The 18,897-nt window shown below is 42.6% G+C and overlaps 1 protein-coding gene across 5 annotated transcripts in view; it reads right to left on the reverse strand.

The window, feature by feature from the left end:
• The window catches only part of arf3a (ADP-ribosylation factor 3a), a 36,477-nt gene extending 22,504 nt beyond the window's left edge, over positions 1-13,973 (reverse strand). For 3 of the 5 annotated variants that reach the window (XM_052009351.1, XM_052009350.1, XM_052009347.1), the window contains exons 1-3: positions 13,817-13,927; positions 5,202-5,363; positions 4,171-4,281 (exon numbers count right to left, since the gene is read on the reverse strand). In XM_052009351.1, coding sequence (XP_051865311.1) covers positions 4,171-4,281; positions 5,202-5,346 — 256 coding nt within the window. In that variant the 5' untranslated portion in view covers positions 5,347-5,363; positions 13,817-13,927. Of the gene's footprint in view, positions 1-856; positions 1,615-2,885; positions 3,011-4,170; positions 4,282-5,201; positions 5,364-13,816 lie in introns of those variants that run through there. The other 2 variants (XM_052009349.1, XM_052009348.1) reach the window with 2 other exon arrangements.
• Positions 13,974-18,897: the final 4,924 nt, after the last annotated feature.

The raw sequence follows: 18,897 nt of genomic DNA on the forward strand, positions 1-18,897 counted from the left end.
CTACAGCCCCAAACTATGTAAAAATGTTTCTCCATCACCTAGAAAATCTACTATCCCATCCCTCACACAGTAACTTCAGTTTAACAACTCATTCGTGACCCTGCCCCCCACCACAAAGCTTTGAGTTACACACTGCTTTTGTCAGCCCAGAAACATGCATATATACTGCAGAACTTAAAGAAAATGCTTTCCTGTTGTAACCACAGTTAACTGAAGGGGGAAGTGGAAAAAAAAGCTCATTGGATACTTCCTGATATTTAAAAACAGCTTCTCCAGGTTAAATGGCAGATTCTATAGACTGACATTTTCTGTAGTTGTCCTTGACAACTCAAAACCAGTGAGGAAGTGATCACGTTGTCAAAATTGGATACAAACCTGGATCCCAGAGTAAAGAATAGCACTGATCTGGTGTGCCAAGCAGATCCTAAACTTTGAATTAGAAACTGCAATGCTCCTTACGAAATGTTTACAATTATTTTTTTTATACATAGAAGGGATTCAAGTAGAACTTTAACTGTGCGTGTCCAACAATTCTGCCAATTGCATACTACCTTGACGATATGCACCAACACCCAAGGATACAGCAGCGTGGATTCCTTCCCCATCACACCTACTCTGCAAAGAGTTAAATTTGTGCTATTCTGAATGATAGCAACACAGAGATACATCACGCCCACTGTATTGCAAGGAATGCCTCTCAAACGTAGCTGGCCACTCATTATTGCGCAGGACTCAGTGGCTTCATACAAAGTATTGCAGTACCTCTGGTCCTTCTGCAAATCAGTGCCCCCTTCCCTCACCCTTCAGTAAGATGGTTTAAAAGCATTTGGAAACAGTTTAAACACCAAGCAACAGATGTCGATTGATATTTTAATGTCTTAAGATGACATTTTATAATTTCAGCCATACAAAGATACTGACCCACACTATTTTGCAGAGGTGGACAGGTAAATTGTTTAATTAAGCTGATTTTACAGTACCTATTCCATCACTGGCTATGCATTAAACAACATTCTAAAACATACCCAGAACAATGCACAGCAGAGAAAAGATGGCAACAATGAAAAGCATGGAGAAATGAACAGAACTGAGTTCCAGTACTCAAGAAGTGCAATTTAAAAATACAAGCAAAATGCTCCATTTATTGGAATGTGATAAATGCACTGTTGATAAATTCAATCTGGATGCATTGTTTTTTTTTGTTTAAATCTTTCTGCACAGGTCCAGTTCCAATTCGAGTTTCTTACACTTAAGCCAACTGCAGCTGTTTGATGAGAGTCTTGGAAGAGAGACTACAATACAGTCAAAGGACACTACTGCTCGGATCCCCAATTCAATAACCAGAAGACACCACACCCCAAGGAAATGATGAAGATTAAAAAAGTCAGTGTAGCCAAATTCACCTCATCAGGACAGTTAAATTTTTCCAAATACACAATCCTTGGAAAGCAGTCATCACTTCTTTTTCAACTGATTGGCTAACCAATCCAGACCGTTGCAGAGACCCTCACCAGAGGTGGCGCACGTAGCCTGAATATACCATTGTCGACAGCGCAGGGTGTGCAGGCCCAGTTTGTCTGTGATTTGAGCTGTATTCATTGCATTCGGAAGATCCTAGGAGGAAGAGGCAACATTTATACCTCAGGGTTATATTGCTTTAGGAGAAGCTGCAAGATTGTCCCTGATCCCAAAATGCCCTTTTCTCTTTTCTCCATGTTTAAAAAAAAACAGAAAAGCAGTAACTAATTGAGAAGAGAAACCCCAATATGAACTTTAAGTGGAAGTAGGTGCAGGAGCAGAGTCATCAGGGTGGGGCGCTTAAGTGTAGCAGGACAAGTTCAGAAAGATTAGAGACGCGTACTGGTTCCTTAACCCAAAAACAGTATAAAACATGAATGCAAGGAAGTTACGGCAAACTTCTGTAAATTACTGGTTCAGCCTCAGCTAGAGTAGCACGTCCAATTCTGGGCACGCACTTCGGAGAAAGACATCAGGTGTCTTTCCTATTGCCTATTGCCAAACAGATGGGTTATTAACTAGAAGACACAGATTTAAGATAATTTGTAAAAGAATGAGTTGCAAGACGCAGAGAACGTTAACTTTAAGACAGCAGAATTATGATCTGGAATGCGCTGCCTGAAGAGGATTGTAGAAGATGATGTAGTGTTAACTTTCTAAGGAGAAGTGGACAAATAACAGGAAAAAACAGGGCTATGTGACTAATTGGATAGCTCTACCAGAGAGTCAACATAGGCATGATAAACTGAATAATTGCCTGCACTGTGATACCAAGACAAGCATTTATTGTTAAAATGGTTGGCAAATTGCATAGTACATGCACTATTCTCTACTCCCTGGATAAACTTTTATTATCGACAATGAAACTTTGTATTCTAGACCATTTCGAGAGAGGCATAATTGCAAGAGGAAAAAGATTTGCTGGTTTTTCGCAGTTTGCAATGCGCAAAGACAAATGCTGCCATTTTGCCCATTGAAGGTGCAAGAAACTGAAGTATTAAAATACAGCAAGATATTTTAGCAGTGACAATTTGCGCCAAATTACAATTGCCATATTTTGGAATGCAGTACTTGCGAGGCTGCACAGATAAACTAAAAATGGGCCCATTAGGAAAAGAACTCATGGTGTACCCAAGAGGGAAAGTCAGGCTCAGTTGCTGCATGTGGGATGAAACGTCAGGCCAGGATGGAATTTTCATGCGCTCATTTGCTCCAGTAAAGTGCTGTTCAGAACTCACCTCAGCTGGGATACACGATCAGGCAAGATCTGCAATTAACCACTTCAAAAAATGTTCTACGTTGAACAGTTCCAGTAAAATCATGCCAGCAAAATTGATGAACTACCTCACTCGCAATGGTTCATTTACCTGTTTGTTGGCAAGGACAAGCAAGACAGCTTCACGTAATTCGTCTTCTGCAAGCATCTGCATTAGCTCCTCCCGTGCCTCAGTCACACGTTCCCTGTCATTACTGTCAACGACAAATATCAACCCTAAAAGAATAAAAGTGAGCACAATACCTCAGACTGTAGTTAATATTTCCCACTCATTCTTAAAACACCAATTTCCCTGAACAACAATAAAATACTTTGCAAGAAACATGTACAGGTTGCAGAGGAAAAATATAGGCTATAGGACAAGTAGAAGTAACACTGCCATTTTGGACAGAAGGTCATTCAGCCCCTCAAGCCTATTCTATTTAATTTTTATTGCAATTCCATTTAAGTCCACCTGACTTTGCCCCATTTCCCTCAACATTCAATGAAGAGTCTCGAATAATGAATTACTCCAACACCCACAAACATTGGTGGGTGGGGAGGGGCAAAAGCAAAGAGGAAGAGTCCTAGACTTTCAATGCCCCATCTATGGATAAAGCACTCCGATTTCACCAGTTAGAATTGGGTCATTCATGACTGTACTGTTCATTCTGGACTCTGCCCAGAGAACTAGTTTCTCCGAGGAACATTGAATACTACGTTTTAAAACCTTGATCAGATCACCTTTCAAATTTAAACTTTGAATACAGATCAGCTTATGCGACCCACCCTTGATTCGACCCCACTGAGTATGCACCATGCATTTTCCAAGGTCAACATGATCTGCCAAAGGTGCAGAGCCCAATGCAAAACAGAATTTCTGAAAAGGCCTAGCCAAGATTCTACAACCAAAGCACATTTTTCATTCTTTGTATTCCAGCCCCTTTGAGATACAAAACCAACAATCCATTAGTTGCAATACACAAAAAGTGCTGGAGGAACTCAGCAGGTCAGGCAGCATCTATGGAGGGAAATAAACAGTCGACGTTGAGCCGAGACCCTTCGTCAGGACTGGAAGAGGTCAGAAACTATTAGTTGACCGATTTAGTTGCCCACTAACATTCAATGACTGTAAAGAAACTAGGAATCAAAGTGGATAAACTCTCACTTTTAAAGGCAGTCTTGGCTGCTTTTAAACTCAGAACTTAAGGGTTCGCTCAACACTTAAGTGGACAGACTCAAAGGTATACCAAATCTAGGAACTACAAATCACACATTGCCCTCACCTCATTTCACCCCATCCTCCCAAATGCTCATTAATAAACAGCATAATTGAACATCCGTTAACGGAAGCAGTGCCAATTGTACATAGCACTAGAACAAAAAACAATTTTTACCTTGTGTGTTCTGAAAGTAATGACGCCAAAGTGGTCGGATTTTATCCTGTCCGCCGACATCCCACACCGTGAAGCTTATGTTTCTATATTCCACGGTTTCGACATTAAAACCTGGGAAAAGAAAGATATCTTATCACCTGTTTATCCAATCCATTTCCCCTTTTTAACTGAATCCTCCAAGTCTATCCAACCAGAAGTTTGGCATCATTACTGCAGACTTCCTCAAAAGCACAAATATTTAGTCAAAGATCAAGAGGAGACAGATAGACAAGCCGCAATCTTAAATTTCTAGCTGCAGCATTAAAGCGGAAACCTTCTGATGTTCTTCAAGTACCAAGCAGTTGTCTTCCAGCAAGTTGGTTGACTAATCGGGCTTTCAACACCCTGCTCAGCTGAGTATTAAACAGCCCTAGTCCAATTACATAAAGGTGTGCAAGGAATACAAAGTATTTGAAAAGCAAAATTTGCTGGCAACTTGCTATACCAAACTTAAGCCATTAATGGCCTTTAGGACAACCACTGCAGTTGTTCAGGAGGAAGCTAGAGTTTATTCTTTTCACCTGGAAAGGTAGTAGTAAAAGCATAGGTTTTATGGCAGATTATAGGAATTTGAGATATGATGTCAACATGGGGCAATTCAAAGCAACGATACCAGCTACCAAAAGTCTCCAAGAGCTTATTGATCACCTTAAGGCTTAGAAGACCTTCAACCATTTCCTCTTGTTCTTTTGCACTGATGATTTGACTCAAAAGCTGACAGATCACAGCATGCTCCGATATTATTCGATCTAAAACTTCAACAATGATAAAGACCTAAATATGCCCAAACCATTTTTATTCAAGTAAAGTTAGCATACTTAGCTGCAGACAGATTTTAAAGCGTCACTTGCGAACTAGAGTGCTAGTATCACCAAATAATGATCGACTCAAACTATGTGCTGTAAAAGACCTTCATTACTGAAGTTGAAACAACACAATAAACAAAGATTACAGCATTGCTAATTCAATTATACGAGGTTAATTGAACGTACCTATGGTAGGAATTGTGGTAACAATTTCTCCAAGCTTAAATTTGTAAAGAATGGTGGTTTTTCCAGCAGCATCCAGACCAACCATGAGAATTCGCATCTCTTTCTTTCCGAACAAGCTTCTCAAACTCGTAGCAATAATTCCCATGGTCAACCACTTGATATCTGCATCAAAGAATAGCAGGTAAAAACTTCCCAAAATATATACATGTTAAAACAGATATGCTCATTGCAGATCCCAAATTAGAAAGACTATCAAGCATGTCATTCAAACAATGTGTCAGAGAGCAGGTGTAGACTAAATGGTTCAGTAGTTTGGGGTAGGAAGATGTCCAGTCAGTTCCATCCCTAGGACGGCCAACAACCATTTCCTTTTGCTCTTACTGATGGAGATTTGGCTAAAAGCCAAATTAGACCACACCACATCTTCCCAATATCATTCATCGGCTTAAATCTACAATATATTACCACACGGTTAGAAAAATCTCTTCCAACTTCTGTGCAAGGTACTTCCTGATCGATATGATGGAGGTCTTTGAAGCTTGACACACAAAAAAAAATCTTTGATATGAACAGATACCTGCAGTTCTTCTTTAAATATAAAGAGGCATACAGACCAGAAAGTGGAATATTCAAAGAAATCAAGTGAACTTCAAACAAGCTCAGAAATTCATGTTTTTGTCCAAATCTAGTTAATATATTAAATGTGCAGAACAGTTTTGCAAGGATTAAAGTGCACTATTGCTGTGTTAACATTTAATATTCTGTGCTCTTGTATTTATGTTCAAAACTGCAAAATTATTAAAACTCCCTTTATAAACTGGAAAGGATTCAGTACTCAAATCATCAGTTGAAGAGTTATTTGGAGAATGTCTTGTCCTCCTGCACCAAGTAAATGGTTACAATATTATTGCAGGCAGAAGTCAACCTGAAGGCTACAATACAAAAATGATAGTCCTCAAAAAGGTTCCAGGAAGGTTTTCAGGTCAGATTTTTTTTTGCCAATGGTTCCCAAGCCACCACTTGCAGAACATCTAGCTTCTCCAGTTACCTGCTTGGATCTTTTAACTGGCTCTCCACAGCAAAGATAATTATAAGTTACACAATATCTGGAATTTGGATTAATGCACATTTCACAATATCACTTACTAGAAACAGCACCCAACCAAAAATGTGTTTACCAACTCCAACTTATGCAAGTGTTCCACTGGATCTCAACTTAGGTTACATCAAACTGTCGAATACAGTAAGGTCTGTATCTGTGCAGCATTGGTCAGCTGCCTAAACATTGTGTGTGAAGTACAAAGGGGAACAATTATATTCCTTTAACAAGATTTTTAAAGGAAAGTAGAGGGCATAAATGTATAACGAATCTACAGACTCCAAACACAGGGACTGTTTCAAGATATGAATATTTAAAGATCAGCATTCTGCATACATGTTCATATTTTAATTTTAGTAATTCAGAGACTCGGCAAGTCAACCGAACTCTCCAAATTATACTATATAATACAGAATTTTGCATGAACAGTTTCAGTGCCACTAAGCAAATAGTAGGCCACCTCACCTGAAGAGTAGTCGTTCTGATAGTAAACAGAGTAGGTCTATTACTTGCTGGCTCTTGAAATTAACAAGACATTAGGACAAACTGTGTTCAACCCAGCTTACAGCCTGGTCTTGCCCCACTCCACTCACCTGATCCTCAAGGACACCAAGTTTTGCAGCCCTGCTTACTTAATCCAGCTCCAGGCCTCACCGTCACATTCATCTACTGAAATGCGGCAATCCACAAACAGCAACTAGACCCCAAAATCCCATCTGTAATTTACCTCAATGGCTTTTTGACAGCTTGTTCTCTCAAAAAGCATTTTGAACTTCATGTAAGTATCTCTGACAAACAGACATTAGACAGTTGAAATGGATTCAGATTTGAAAACTAATTAAATTTAATTGATAAAAACAAACCACTCACTTTTTCTGTCAAGAGAAAGGGGTTGCTTTGCACGGGTTGAAGGGTTAGATAGGAAATGTCCCTGGCCCTTCGGCTCACCACAACCGGACTGTGTTCCCAGACCCGGAGGCTCATTCAGAAACACTGGGTCTCCACCGTGTTCCTGGCTTTCATGCTGCCACGCACAGGTGCGGAAGGAAGCAACGTGTGTACCCATGTATGGCCTTGTTGGTGGTTCCCTTCCAAAGTGCCAGGTTTTGCCCAATAAATTTGCTGGTTAAAAGCTCCGAATGTAGTATCCGATTCAAATTAGTAGATACTACTGCAATATCAGGTCTGTGCCACCTCTCAAAGCCCATTCTCCCAACTATTCCTAGTAAGCTATTCTCTCATACCCATGAACTCCCTCCAATTCTCTTGCCACCCACATACACTAAGGGCAACTGACAGTATGCAATTAACCTGCCAATTAGGAGGAAACTGGAATACTTGGGGGAAAACCCAGACGGGCACAGAGAGCTTGTGCAAACTCCACTCAGACAGCACTGGAGATCTGGGTCCTTGGAGCTGCGAGGGCAGCAGGACCTATTCTACAAATAACAATTAGACAACAGAGAAACTTCCTTGTTTGTCTTCCTCTCTATCCACAGCAACACATTTTTATTAACTGTTCAGTGGTAACTGTTGAGACAAAACCCATTGCACTTGGCAGCCTATTAAAAGCAGTAAATCCCTTGTGGATAATGATACTCCACATACTTAATAACCATTTGTTGCAAATTTAACAATGCCCAATTATTGTTTTAAGGGTTAACGCATCCAGCAGTATTTCCCTAACAAGTCTAATGACCCGTGGTTACATTCATAGCTCAGGTTTTGCAATTCACAAAGAAGATTTAGGGAAAGTTAACACTGATGCACGTGAACAAAAAAGACCACTGCAATCCAATCCATCAGGCTAAACTGTATCTAGGAACCAATGTCATCCCATAATGGTTCTCATGCTATTTTTCTTAAAGGAACAGAATCTCAACTCCCACAGTGCCACCTTCAGCACTATTTTCAAGACCACTTATCATTCACAAGGTGAATTATTCTTCAAAGCACAAGGCTAATCACCCCAAGAGCTCTGCTGGCTCTCAGCTCTTTCCTCAGGCAGTTATTCATTCTAGTACGATGTCCTCAAGGAGTGCCCTGATAATTGATGACCAACCTCCTTAACTGCTATACCATGTATAAATTAGAACACAAAGCCTCAATTTGCTTCTAAATTTCATCTAGTCCTAGAAGTTCCATTCCAATGCCAAGGGAGCCTTCATGCGGGGACATCATTAAATTGGATTATTTGCCATTGTTTAAGCTCTTGATACAGTTCTACGGGAGGATGAATGGACTTTACAGACACATATCTGATAATCAGGACACATTACAAAACAGAAAATGTTGCCAATAAAAAGCTGGATAATAGTTAAGGGACGGTCAATTTATCAAACAAGGCATTTTGCAGTCTAAAACCCATGTGGGTTTTTACTTGCAATTTCACAATTTTACATACTGAACAATTGCAGTTCAGATGCAATCAGCCACTTGCTTCCGGTAATTTTTTAAAAAATATAAAACACATTAAGATGTCAAGAGCAAAGGTTTACTGCAGGTCAAAGAAAAAATGGGTTAATGGTTTGGATATCACAACTCAAGGCCACCTGAAATGCTAACTCTGCTCCTTTAAAGAGTAATAATCTGCTGTGGCTTAAGTGTTACAGTTTCAATTTCATTTCCATCTGCATCATGCACTGGCATTCTTCAAAGCTGTCCTCTGTCCAAACCACTTTGGGTTTTTAAGAACTGCACCGCATTGCATAGTGAGTAAAGTTTATTGATCCAATGATCAGCGACATCACTTGCAGGAATTTCTTAAAAAAAAGGGAGGGGTGGGAAAGAAGGGTTGCTATTGTATCAAAATGGTCTCTGCCTTATGTGTGCAATCCTACATTCCGAATTTCTCAACTTTTTCTCACTGAGTAATCATTCTGAATTTACATCGATTACAGAAAATAAAACACTTGAAACCCAAAGTGCAAATGTACCCCAGGTACACTATGGTATTTCATGTTGATAAAAACTTTCTCAACGTGCATTTCTTCTACCTCCAAAAAAGATGGGAAGCCACACTGATCCGTTTACCACAAATGCAGCTCCATTTCATCAAAAGGTAACATGCCACATTTAACCCCTACTTCACTAGGATAAAAAGACACTGCAGCATTTATTAAAGGAGAACTCTTTTCTACTTCCACAGATTCAGTCAAAATGCCAACATTTCAAATAGAGTGAAATGATTTGCTGATATTAAGGAATGAGTGAGCTAGGGCTTTTCTCTTTGGAGAGGAGGAGGAGAGGTGACTTGTTAGAGGTGTACAAGATGATAAAAGGCATAGATCGAGTGGACAGTCAATTTTTCCCAGGGCGACAACGGCTAACATGAGGGGACATAACTTTAAAGTGACTGGAGGAAGGTATAAGGGGGAATGTCGGGGGTAAGTTGTTTCTTTGAGGATGTTGGGGGCAGATACATTAGGGACATTTAAGACAATCTTAGATAGACACACGAATGACAGAAAAATAGGGGGCTATGTGGGAGGGAAGGGTTAGATAGATCTTAGAGCAGGATAAAATGTCAGTGCAACATTGTGGGCCGAGGGGTCTGTACTGTGCTGTAGTGTTCTATGTTCTGAATATCCGTGATCAGAAAGATTAGTGGTCTGCAAAATGATAAGCATGAGATAGAGGCAAGAGCATGGAGGGATTTGTACATCAACACACGGCTTAACCAGAAGCCAATTTAGGTTAGCAAGTGCAGGGGTGATTGGCGAACAAGACTTGAGATCTTAACTCTACAGAGGGTAGAAAAAAAGAATTTCAAAAAGAGGGAGTGCATTGAAATAGTGGCACAAAAACAGATGATATGCCAAGTGAGAAGCAATGACACAGCTTCAATAAGGTAACTTCATTACAGCCTTGAATTGTTTTAAAGTTAACTTCAACTTAAAGGATAAACTTAAATTTGTGACCTGCCAGCCAGCAATAATTCTTCATTAAAACAAGGGAGGTGCCAAGTGACTGTTCCATCCACATACAGATGCTTTATAGTATTGGTCATATGAATATCCAAAATAAAATGCATGACCACAAGATCACAAGACAAGGGAGCAGAAGCAGGCCATTCGGCCCATCGAGTCTGCTCCAAGGAAAGGGAAATAGAAATGAGAAATGGGAAATGGGGAATGGGGGAAGAAGAAAAAAAAACTATTCTAATCCCAATTACCGGCCTTATCCCCATATCCCTTGATATCCTGACTATTTAGATACCTATCTATCTCCTCCTTGAACGCCCCCACTGATCTGGCTTCCACTGCTGTACGTGGCAAGGAGTTCCACAAATTCACCACCCTCTGGCTAAAGAAATTTTTCCTCATCTCTGTTTTGAAACTGTACCCTCTAATTCTAAGATTGTGCCCTCTGGTCCTGGACTCACCCACCAAGGGAAACAGCCTAGCCACATTTACTCTGTCCTTTCCTATCAATATTTTAAATGTCGCTATGAGGTCCCCTCTCATTCTTCTGTACTCCAGCGAGTACAGTCCAAGAGCCGACAAATGCTCCTCATACGCAAGCCCTTTCATTCCTGGAATGATCCTCGTAAATCTCCTCTGAACCCTCTCCAACGTCAACACATCCTTCCTAAGATGTGGGGCCCAAAACGGCGCACAATATTCCAAATGAGGCCTCACTAGTGCCCCGTAGAGCCTCATTAACACTTCCTTACTTTTATACACTATACCTCTCGAAGTGAATGCCAACATAGCATTCGCTTTCTTTACCGCCGATCCGACCTGGTGGTTAACCTTTAAGGTATCCTGCACGAGTACCCCCAAGTCCCTTTGGACTTCCGTGCTTTGGATTTTCTCTCCTCCTAGATAATAATCTGCCCGCTTATTTCTGCTTCCAAAGTGTACAACTGCACATTTCCCTACATTGAATCTCATCTGCCATTTCCTTGCCCATTCTCCTAAACTGTCTAGGTCCCTCTGCAACCTTCCTATCTCTTCAATACTCCCTACTCCTCCCCCTATCTTGGTGTCATCCGCAAACTTAGCCACGAAACCATTTATTCCATCATCCAAATCATTAATGTACAAGGTAAAAAAGAGCGGTCCCAACACCGACCCCTGCGGCACACCACCAGTAACCGGTAACCAACCAGAACGAGATCCTTTTATTTCCACTCTTTGCTTCCTGTCAACCAGCCAATGCTCCACCCATTCTGTTATCCTACCCGTAATTCCATGACCTCTCATCTTATTAATCAGTCTCTTGTGAGGCACCTTATCAAAGGCCTTTTGAAAGTCTAAATACACAACATCTACCGCCTCTCCCTTATCCACCTTACCTGTGATTTCTTCAAAAAACTCCAATAGGTTGGTCAGGCAGGATCTTCCCTTCACAAAACCATGTTGGCTAGGACCTATCCTGCCCTGCGCCTCTAGGTATTCCGTAACCGCGTCTTTGAGGATAGATTCCAATAACTTTCCCACCACTGACGTCAGACTAATAGGTCTGTAATTTCCTTTATGCTGCCTCCCACCTTTCTTATACAACAGAACTACATTTGCGACCCTCCAGTCCTCCGGAACTACACCGGAATCTATCGATTTCTGGAAAATAATCGCCAATGCCTCCGCTATCTCTAAAGCCACCTCCTTCAGAACCGGGGGATGCACCTCATCCGGTCCAGGAGACTTATCAGTCTTTAGTCCATTTAGTTTTCCTAACACCTTCTCCCTAGTAATCTTAACTGAACTCAATTCCATTTCGTGAGACTCCTGACTAACCAGCACATTGCTGATGTCCTCCACGGTGAAGACCGATGACAAGTTAGAGGTATTGATGTACATTTTTTGGTTGTTTTATTAACAACTTAATTCACAACATTAAGGCCCAATCTTAAAATGAATTAGTCAACTTTTTGGATCTTAGGAATGACAACTTAATGGGCTAGAAGCTGTTACTTTAGTGAGGTACGACACACTCACAAAACAGGTACAAATAGAAAGCATCAACCAGTGCCCTGCATGAGCAATTAAAAACCTGTTACAGAAGAACAAGCTATGCAACAGTCAATCTTCACAAGTCTCAGCAACACAAGTACTCTTCCTGTCATTAGTAATTTTAGGTACAATTCTCTCAGTTTTGTCCAGTTATCGCCAAGAGAGACTACAAACAAAGCTGCAAAAGAGTTCAATTCCATTCACAACTCCTCAGCAAATGAAGCAGCCCACATCTGCACACAGCAAGACCTAAATAACATTCAGGCATGGCCTGATGAGTGACAAGTGACATTCATGCCAGGAAGTGGCAGGCAATGACCATCTTCAACAAGAGTGTTTAACCAGCTACTTTTGACATTCAATGGCATCAAATATCAAGTACTCCACAATCAACACCACAAAGTTCACCACTGACTAGCACTCACGAATACTGTGGCTACAAAGGCAGGTCAAAAATATTTGTGCCACAGAACTGCCAGGCAATGACTATTTTCAACAAGAGTTTATCCACTTATCCTTGGCATTCACCATTGACCAAAAATTCATCTGGACGAGACACAAATACCGTGACTACAAGAATAAATCAGAGGCAAGAGACTTACCTCCTGACACCCCAAGGTCTCTTCACCGTCTACAAGACCAATCAGGAGCATAATAGAATACTCTGCACTTCCCTGGATAAGGGCAGCTCCAATAACACTCTAATTGAACACTACCTAGGACAAGACCCCAAATTGACAACCCATTCATAACCCTAAGTATTCATCATTTCCACCACCGACTCCAATGTTCATAAACTATAAGCTACACAGCAGTCATTTGCTTAGCTTACTCCAACAGCATCTCCCAAATCTGAAACCTTTACGATGGAGAATGGCAAGGGTTTCAATTGCACGGGAACACACCCAAATGTTCCCCTCCAAATCACACGCCATCCTGACATGGAAATACATCATCACTCCTTCAAACTTAATCCTCGGCACTCCCAACTCAATAGCACCGTTGTAGCACTTCGGCCATGACTGCAGCAATCCACTTTCTTAAGGACATTAAATGGCCGTCGACATAACCACCCACTCCCCCCCCCCCCCCAAAAGCATCCTTTCTGCACATAACCATTAACCATTACTGGGAGCTGTATTTTAAACGCAAATTTGAGAGGAAGAGAGGAAAATCTGCACGATACGGGACGGAATGGTAATTAAATCACATATATTAATTAAATCCTGCAGAAAAACTCTTTTCAATACAAGGTTTGCTCTATAGATCTAACGCTGCAGGTTACCAGTTGCCTTCTTTACAAGTTCCCTATTCACCCCACCCGGTACCACCCATGAATTGCAATCGTAAGCCCCAGACGAGTTACCACAGAAGTACGGCAGCTCGTCGATGAGGGCCAAAGCCGGCCCACTCCCGCTGCTTAGGCCAGCCGACCGTGAAGGCCGCAACCATCGACTCATCGAGTCGCGGTACCTCCCGCCCTTCACCCCCAGACGACGACGACCACGATACCGTGGAGGAACCACGCAATACCTCCGACGTCGGAACCGTGAATTTACCTGCTTCTCCTCGACGAAAGTGTTACTCACCACCAAGTCCGACGAGCCACTACCGGAAACACGTCACACGCAAGACCCGCATTCATAATCCCGCGTACAACCCCTACGTCTAACGCAGCAATTTGCGGCGGACCTTGCAAATGTCAATCATTTGTGCACAGCAGATTCCTCCTACTGCATTGCTGCTCTGCCCGCGGACACAACGGGGTGCTGTCTAATTAGTTCCAGGGCCTGATGTCGTTGAAAGCTAACACGCAGGTGCAACAGGCAATTATGGTGGCAAATATCACGTTGTCCTTTATTGCAAGAGGATTTGAGTGCGAGTTAGGTAAATGGGGTTCGATCTGGAAAAGTGTGAAGTGATGCACTTTGGAAGAACGAACTTGAAGGCAGAATACAAAGTTAATGGCAGGACTCTTAGCAGTGTGGAGGAACAGAGGGATCTTCGGGTCCACGTCCATAGATCCCTCAAAGTTGCCGCGCAAGTTGATAGGGTGGTTAAGAAAGCGTATGGAGTGTTGGCCTTCATTAGTCAGGGTATTGAGTTCAACAGCTGCCAGGTGATGTTGCAGCTCTATAGAACTCTGGTCAGACCACACTTGGAGTATTGTGTTTAGTTCTAGTCACCTCATTATAGGAAGGATGTGGAAGCTTTAGAGAGGGTATAGAGGAGATTTACCAGGATGCTGCTTGGATTGGAGAACCTGTCTTCTGAGGAAAGGTTGAGCGAGCCGGGGCTTTTCTCTTTGGAGTGACGCGGTATGAGAGGCGACTTGATAGAGGTGTATAAGCTCATGAGGGGCATAGGTCGAGTGGACAGCCAGCACCTTTTCCCCAGGGTGGCAACGGCCAATACCAGAGGACATCCGTTTAAGGTCAGGGGAGGAAAGTTTAGGGGAGATGTCAGAGGTAGGGATTTTTACACAGAGAGTGGTGGATGCTGGGAACACACTGCCAGGGGTGGAGGTGGAGACTGATACAATATGGACTTTTGAAAGACTCTTAGATAGGCACGTGGATGTAAGAAAATGGAGGGTTATGGGCTGTGTAGGAGGGAAGGGTTGGATTGATCAAGGAGTTGGTGTTTATATAGGTCAGCACAACATTGTGGGCTGAAGGGCCTGTACTGTGCTATACTGTTCTATGATCTATGTGTAAAGATGATTACCACAATTATATGGGATCTATAGTGATTCCACACCTACAGAAGTGTGCATAATTTTGGTCTCTTTACCTAATGAAAGGTATACTTGCTATAGAAGGAATACAGCAGATTCACCAGACTTGTTCCTGGATGGCACAACTTTTAGATGAGGAGAGATTAAGTCAGCTACAGTTCTGGAGGTCAAAGAATGAGAAGTAACCTCATTGATATGTGCAAAATACTTAGAGGGCTTCACAGGGTAGATGCAGAGATAATGCTTCCCCTGGCTTGGGAGTCTAGACCTAGGAGTCACAGTCTCAAAATATGGGTAGGCCACTGAGGACTTGAAATGAGCAGACAGTTCTTTACTAGGAGGGTAGTGAATCTTTGGAATTCTCTACCCAGAGGACTGTGAAGGCTCAGGCATTGAATTCATTCAAAACAGAGTTCGATAGATTTCTGAATATTGGAGGAATAAATTGATATGACAGGAAGATAGTATTGTGGTAAACAATTAGCTTTATTTTGTTGAATGGCTAACTCCTGCTTCCATATCCTATGTCCTTATATTTGTCCATTACCCCATATTGTTCCTTTTCAGGTAATTATTTATAAGTAAGAAATATTATGTATTAGTAAGATTTACGAGGATGTTGCCAGGACTCGAGGGCCTGAGTTATAGGGAGAGGTTGGCCAGGCTAGGTCTTTATTCCTTGGAACGTAAGAGAACAAGGGGCGACCTTACAGAAATGTTTAAAATTATGAGAGGCATAGATAAGGTGGACGGTAACAGTCTTTTCCCCAGGGTAGGGGAGTCCAAAACTAGGGGGCATAGATTTAGGGTGAGAGGGGAAAGATTTAAAAGGGACCTGAGGGGCAACTTTTTCAACACAGAGGGTGGTGAGTATATGGAACGAGCTGCCAGAGGAAGTGGGTGAGGCAGGTACAATAGTATCATTTAAGAAGCACTTGGATAGGTACATGGAGGGACGGGGCTTAGAGGGATATCGGCTGAATCCAGGAAATTGGGACTAGCTGGGTGGGCACCGTGGTCGGCATGGACTGGTTGGGCCGAAGGGCCTGTATCCGTGCTGCATTGTCCTACGACTGACTAAATTACCTTTGAATAGCTACTGTTCAATCATCCGCAACTCTTTCAAGCAATGTATTCCAGATTAAAACAACTCGCTGGTGCATGAGAAAGTGTTTTATCTACCCTTGGTTATTTTGCCAATCTGAATCTTTTGGTTATTGATGATCCAGCTGCTGAGAAAGTTTTTTGTCAATGTGCTCTTGAAAACCCTTAATGACCATTAATCCTGGAACTCTCTCACCAGCAGCACCGTGGCAGTATCTTCACTAGAAGGACGGCAGCAGTTAAAATAGGTGGCTCACCACCTTCTCAAGGGCAATAAGGGATGGGGAATAAATGCTGGGCTTGCCAACGACGTCAATCCCAGAAAAAGAATAAATTTTAAAAAAAGTAGATTCAAGGTGCAGTAGCGTACTGATTAATTTGCTAGAATGGTATCCAGAGACCTAAAATTGATCTGGAAATAAAGTTACTGGATTGTGAGTAAAAACCCAGCTGCTTCACTGATATTCACAAGAATTCAGTGATAATAGACCTGATTCTGATTCTGATAATAACCTTCAGAGAAGGAGATTTGCCACTGTTACCCACATTATTAGTTTATTGTGACATTGTTGAGAAATGTGTAAATATTGATTCCATCATATAAGGAAGAACTGGTCTGAAAGTGACACTAGACATCTACAAACAGAAAGGGGAGGAGAACATCAGGAATCGGAGACGCGCCTCACTGTTGAATGTGGGTTACGAAATCCTGTCCGAGGTCATTGTCAACTGGGTCAAGTCTGCTCTGGTGAGGTGATCCACCCAGACCAACAGTACCCAGCAGGAAATTCTTCGCCAGCCTTGCACTGCTGAGGGATACTGTCGCCTGTGTGCGGGACAGAGGGATGGACACCTTCCTGGTCAGCTTGGATGAGAAGAAGGCCTTCGACAGAATATTGCACGATGGACACATTCCCCAAAATGGGCTTTGGGGAGGGAATCAGGAATTGGATCCAACTGCTCTACACAGACGTCCGTAGTGCAATTCAAATCAATGGGTGGGAAATGGATAGCTTCCCTATCAAGTCTGGAGTCTCCGGTCTTGTCTGTCTGCCTCATGGAACCCTTTGCCGAATCCATCAGGAAGGGCATGGGCATAAGATGGGTGACATTGCCAGGCAGTGGGCGCACCCAGATCAAAGTCTCCCTGTACACAGTCGACATCGGGGTCTTCTTCTCAGATCCACGGTCGGTCCGCAGATTGATCAGCTTCTTCAACCAGTTTAGCTGCCTCAAGGACCAGCGTCAACCGCAGGAAGAGCGAGTCCATACTCTTTGGCAACTGGCCCAACTAGTCCTCCGTCCCCTTCACCATCAGGTAAAGGTACTGGGGATCTGGTTCAGAGGGGCCGACACAAAAAGTGGCTGGGACAGACGGGCAAGATTAAACAAAAACTGGGACATTCATGCCCGTTACTATAGTTCCCCCAGTTGAGTATTCTTTGCACCTCTGGCAGCATTTGAATTGCTATGCTGACAAAATGGCCCTTAGTGTAAATTGCACCTTGGTGTCTGCCCGTGTTCCTTTGGTTCCGTCTCCTTATGGCATCTCAGCTCCTCTCAGGTTTTGGCTCAAAACCTCATGCCTCAAAATATCCATACTCGGCTTCTGTCTCCTCATCCTCAGCAAGTTCAAGCTCTGTCGCAACCCATCTTGTTCGCTGTTCTCATCACCTCCCTTAACCCTGCCATTCCTTCACTTGTATCCCCATCTTCACGATCACAAACTAGCCTCTCAATCCCACCACCCCCCCTTCATTCTTACAACTCTTCTGCATTCGCATCTGTCTTTTTAAAAAAAAAGCTTTTCCCCAAGTCACTTATGATTACATTTCCAGCCATCCGCCCAAGCCTTTTTGTCTTGCATTTATCATGATACTTCTGTAGCTGCCAATCTGCTCAATGATACGGTAAAACCCTTTGTCTCTCCCAACCTGTTGCCTCTCTCTCTTTCCTCGCTTAAGTTATAGGTTTGAGTGTATCTGGTGCACAACTGGCCAACCACATTTCACGTGACCTGGCACGATCACCTCAGGCACCATAAGACTTTGCCAAAATCATCACCTACTCCAGAAGGAACCCCTGCATCCCGCAACCCATCCCGCCATGCCACCTCCACCACCACCACCACAGATTTGGTTTCCGCCCCTTGGTTGTCTCCTAACTCCCCACTTTTCTGAGTTCATCTTGCCCATGAGGCCCACCTTCTGTTCTCCAGTTTGTTCTCAGTGATCAGCTGACAACCCACCTTCTCTCCTGGTCCCCATGCTACTTGACAACGCAAGTGTCCTCAGAGTTCTCTCCCTTTCAAAACTAACCACCTCAACTATCTTTGCAAAAAGCCTCAGCTGCTCAGTCCTTGCAAACTGCTGCCCCAGCACGTACCCTGTTTTACTCTCTGGTCTTTGAATATGCACATCTGACTCACAGATCCATGTTTTGATCTCCCAATAAAAGCTTACAAAGCAAATCTGTTGTAACACAGAATCACAAGAGTGACGATGCTTATCTGGCAGCATTCACACTTCCACATGAGTCCCACTCTGGGAGACTTGAGCACAAAAATCTAGGCTGGCCCTCCAGTGAGGCACTGCTGCACTGCCAGAAGTGCTGTTTTTGTATGTGCAAGTATTTGACTGAGCCTTCATCTGTTTTCTCATATGCACGTAAAAAATCCCATGGTACTAATCTGGAGAAGAACAGATGAGTTCTCACCAGTGTCCTGAGCCTAATGTTTATCCCTCAACCAACACCACTAAAATAGATCTTCTGGTTATTATCACATTGCCCTTCCAGGGA

The sequence above is a fragment of the Pristis pectinata genome, chromosome X (genome assembly GCF_009764475.1).
Source record: "Pristis pectinata isolate sPriPec2 chromosome X, sPriPec2.1.pri, whole genome shotgun sequence".
Taxonomy (NCBI): Eukaryota; Metazoa; Chordata; class Chondrichthyes; order Rhinopristiformes; family Pristidae; genus Pristis; species Pristis pectinata.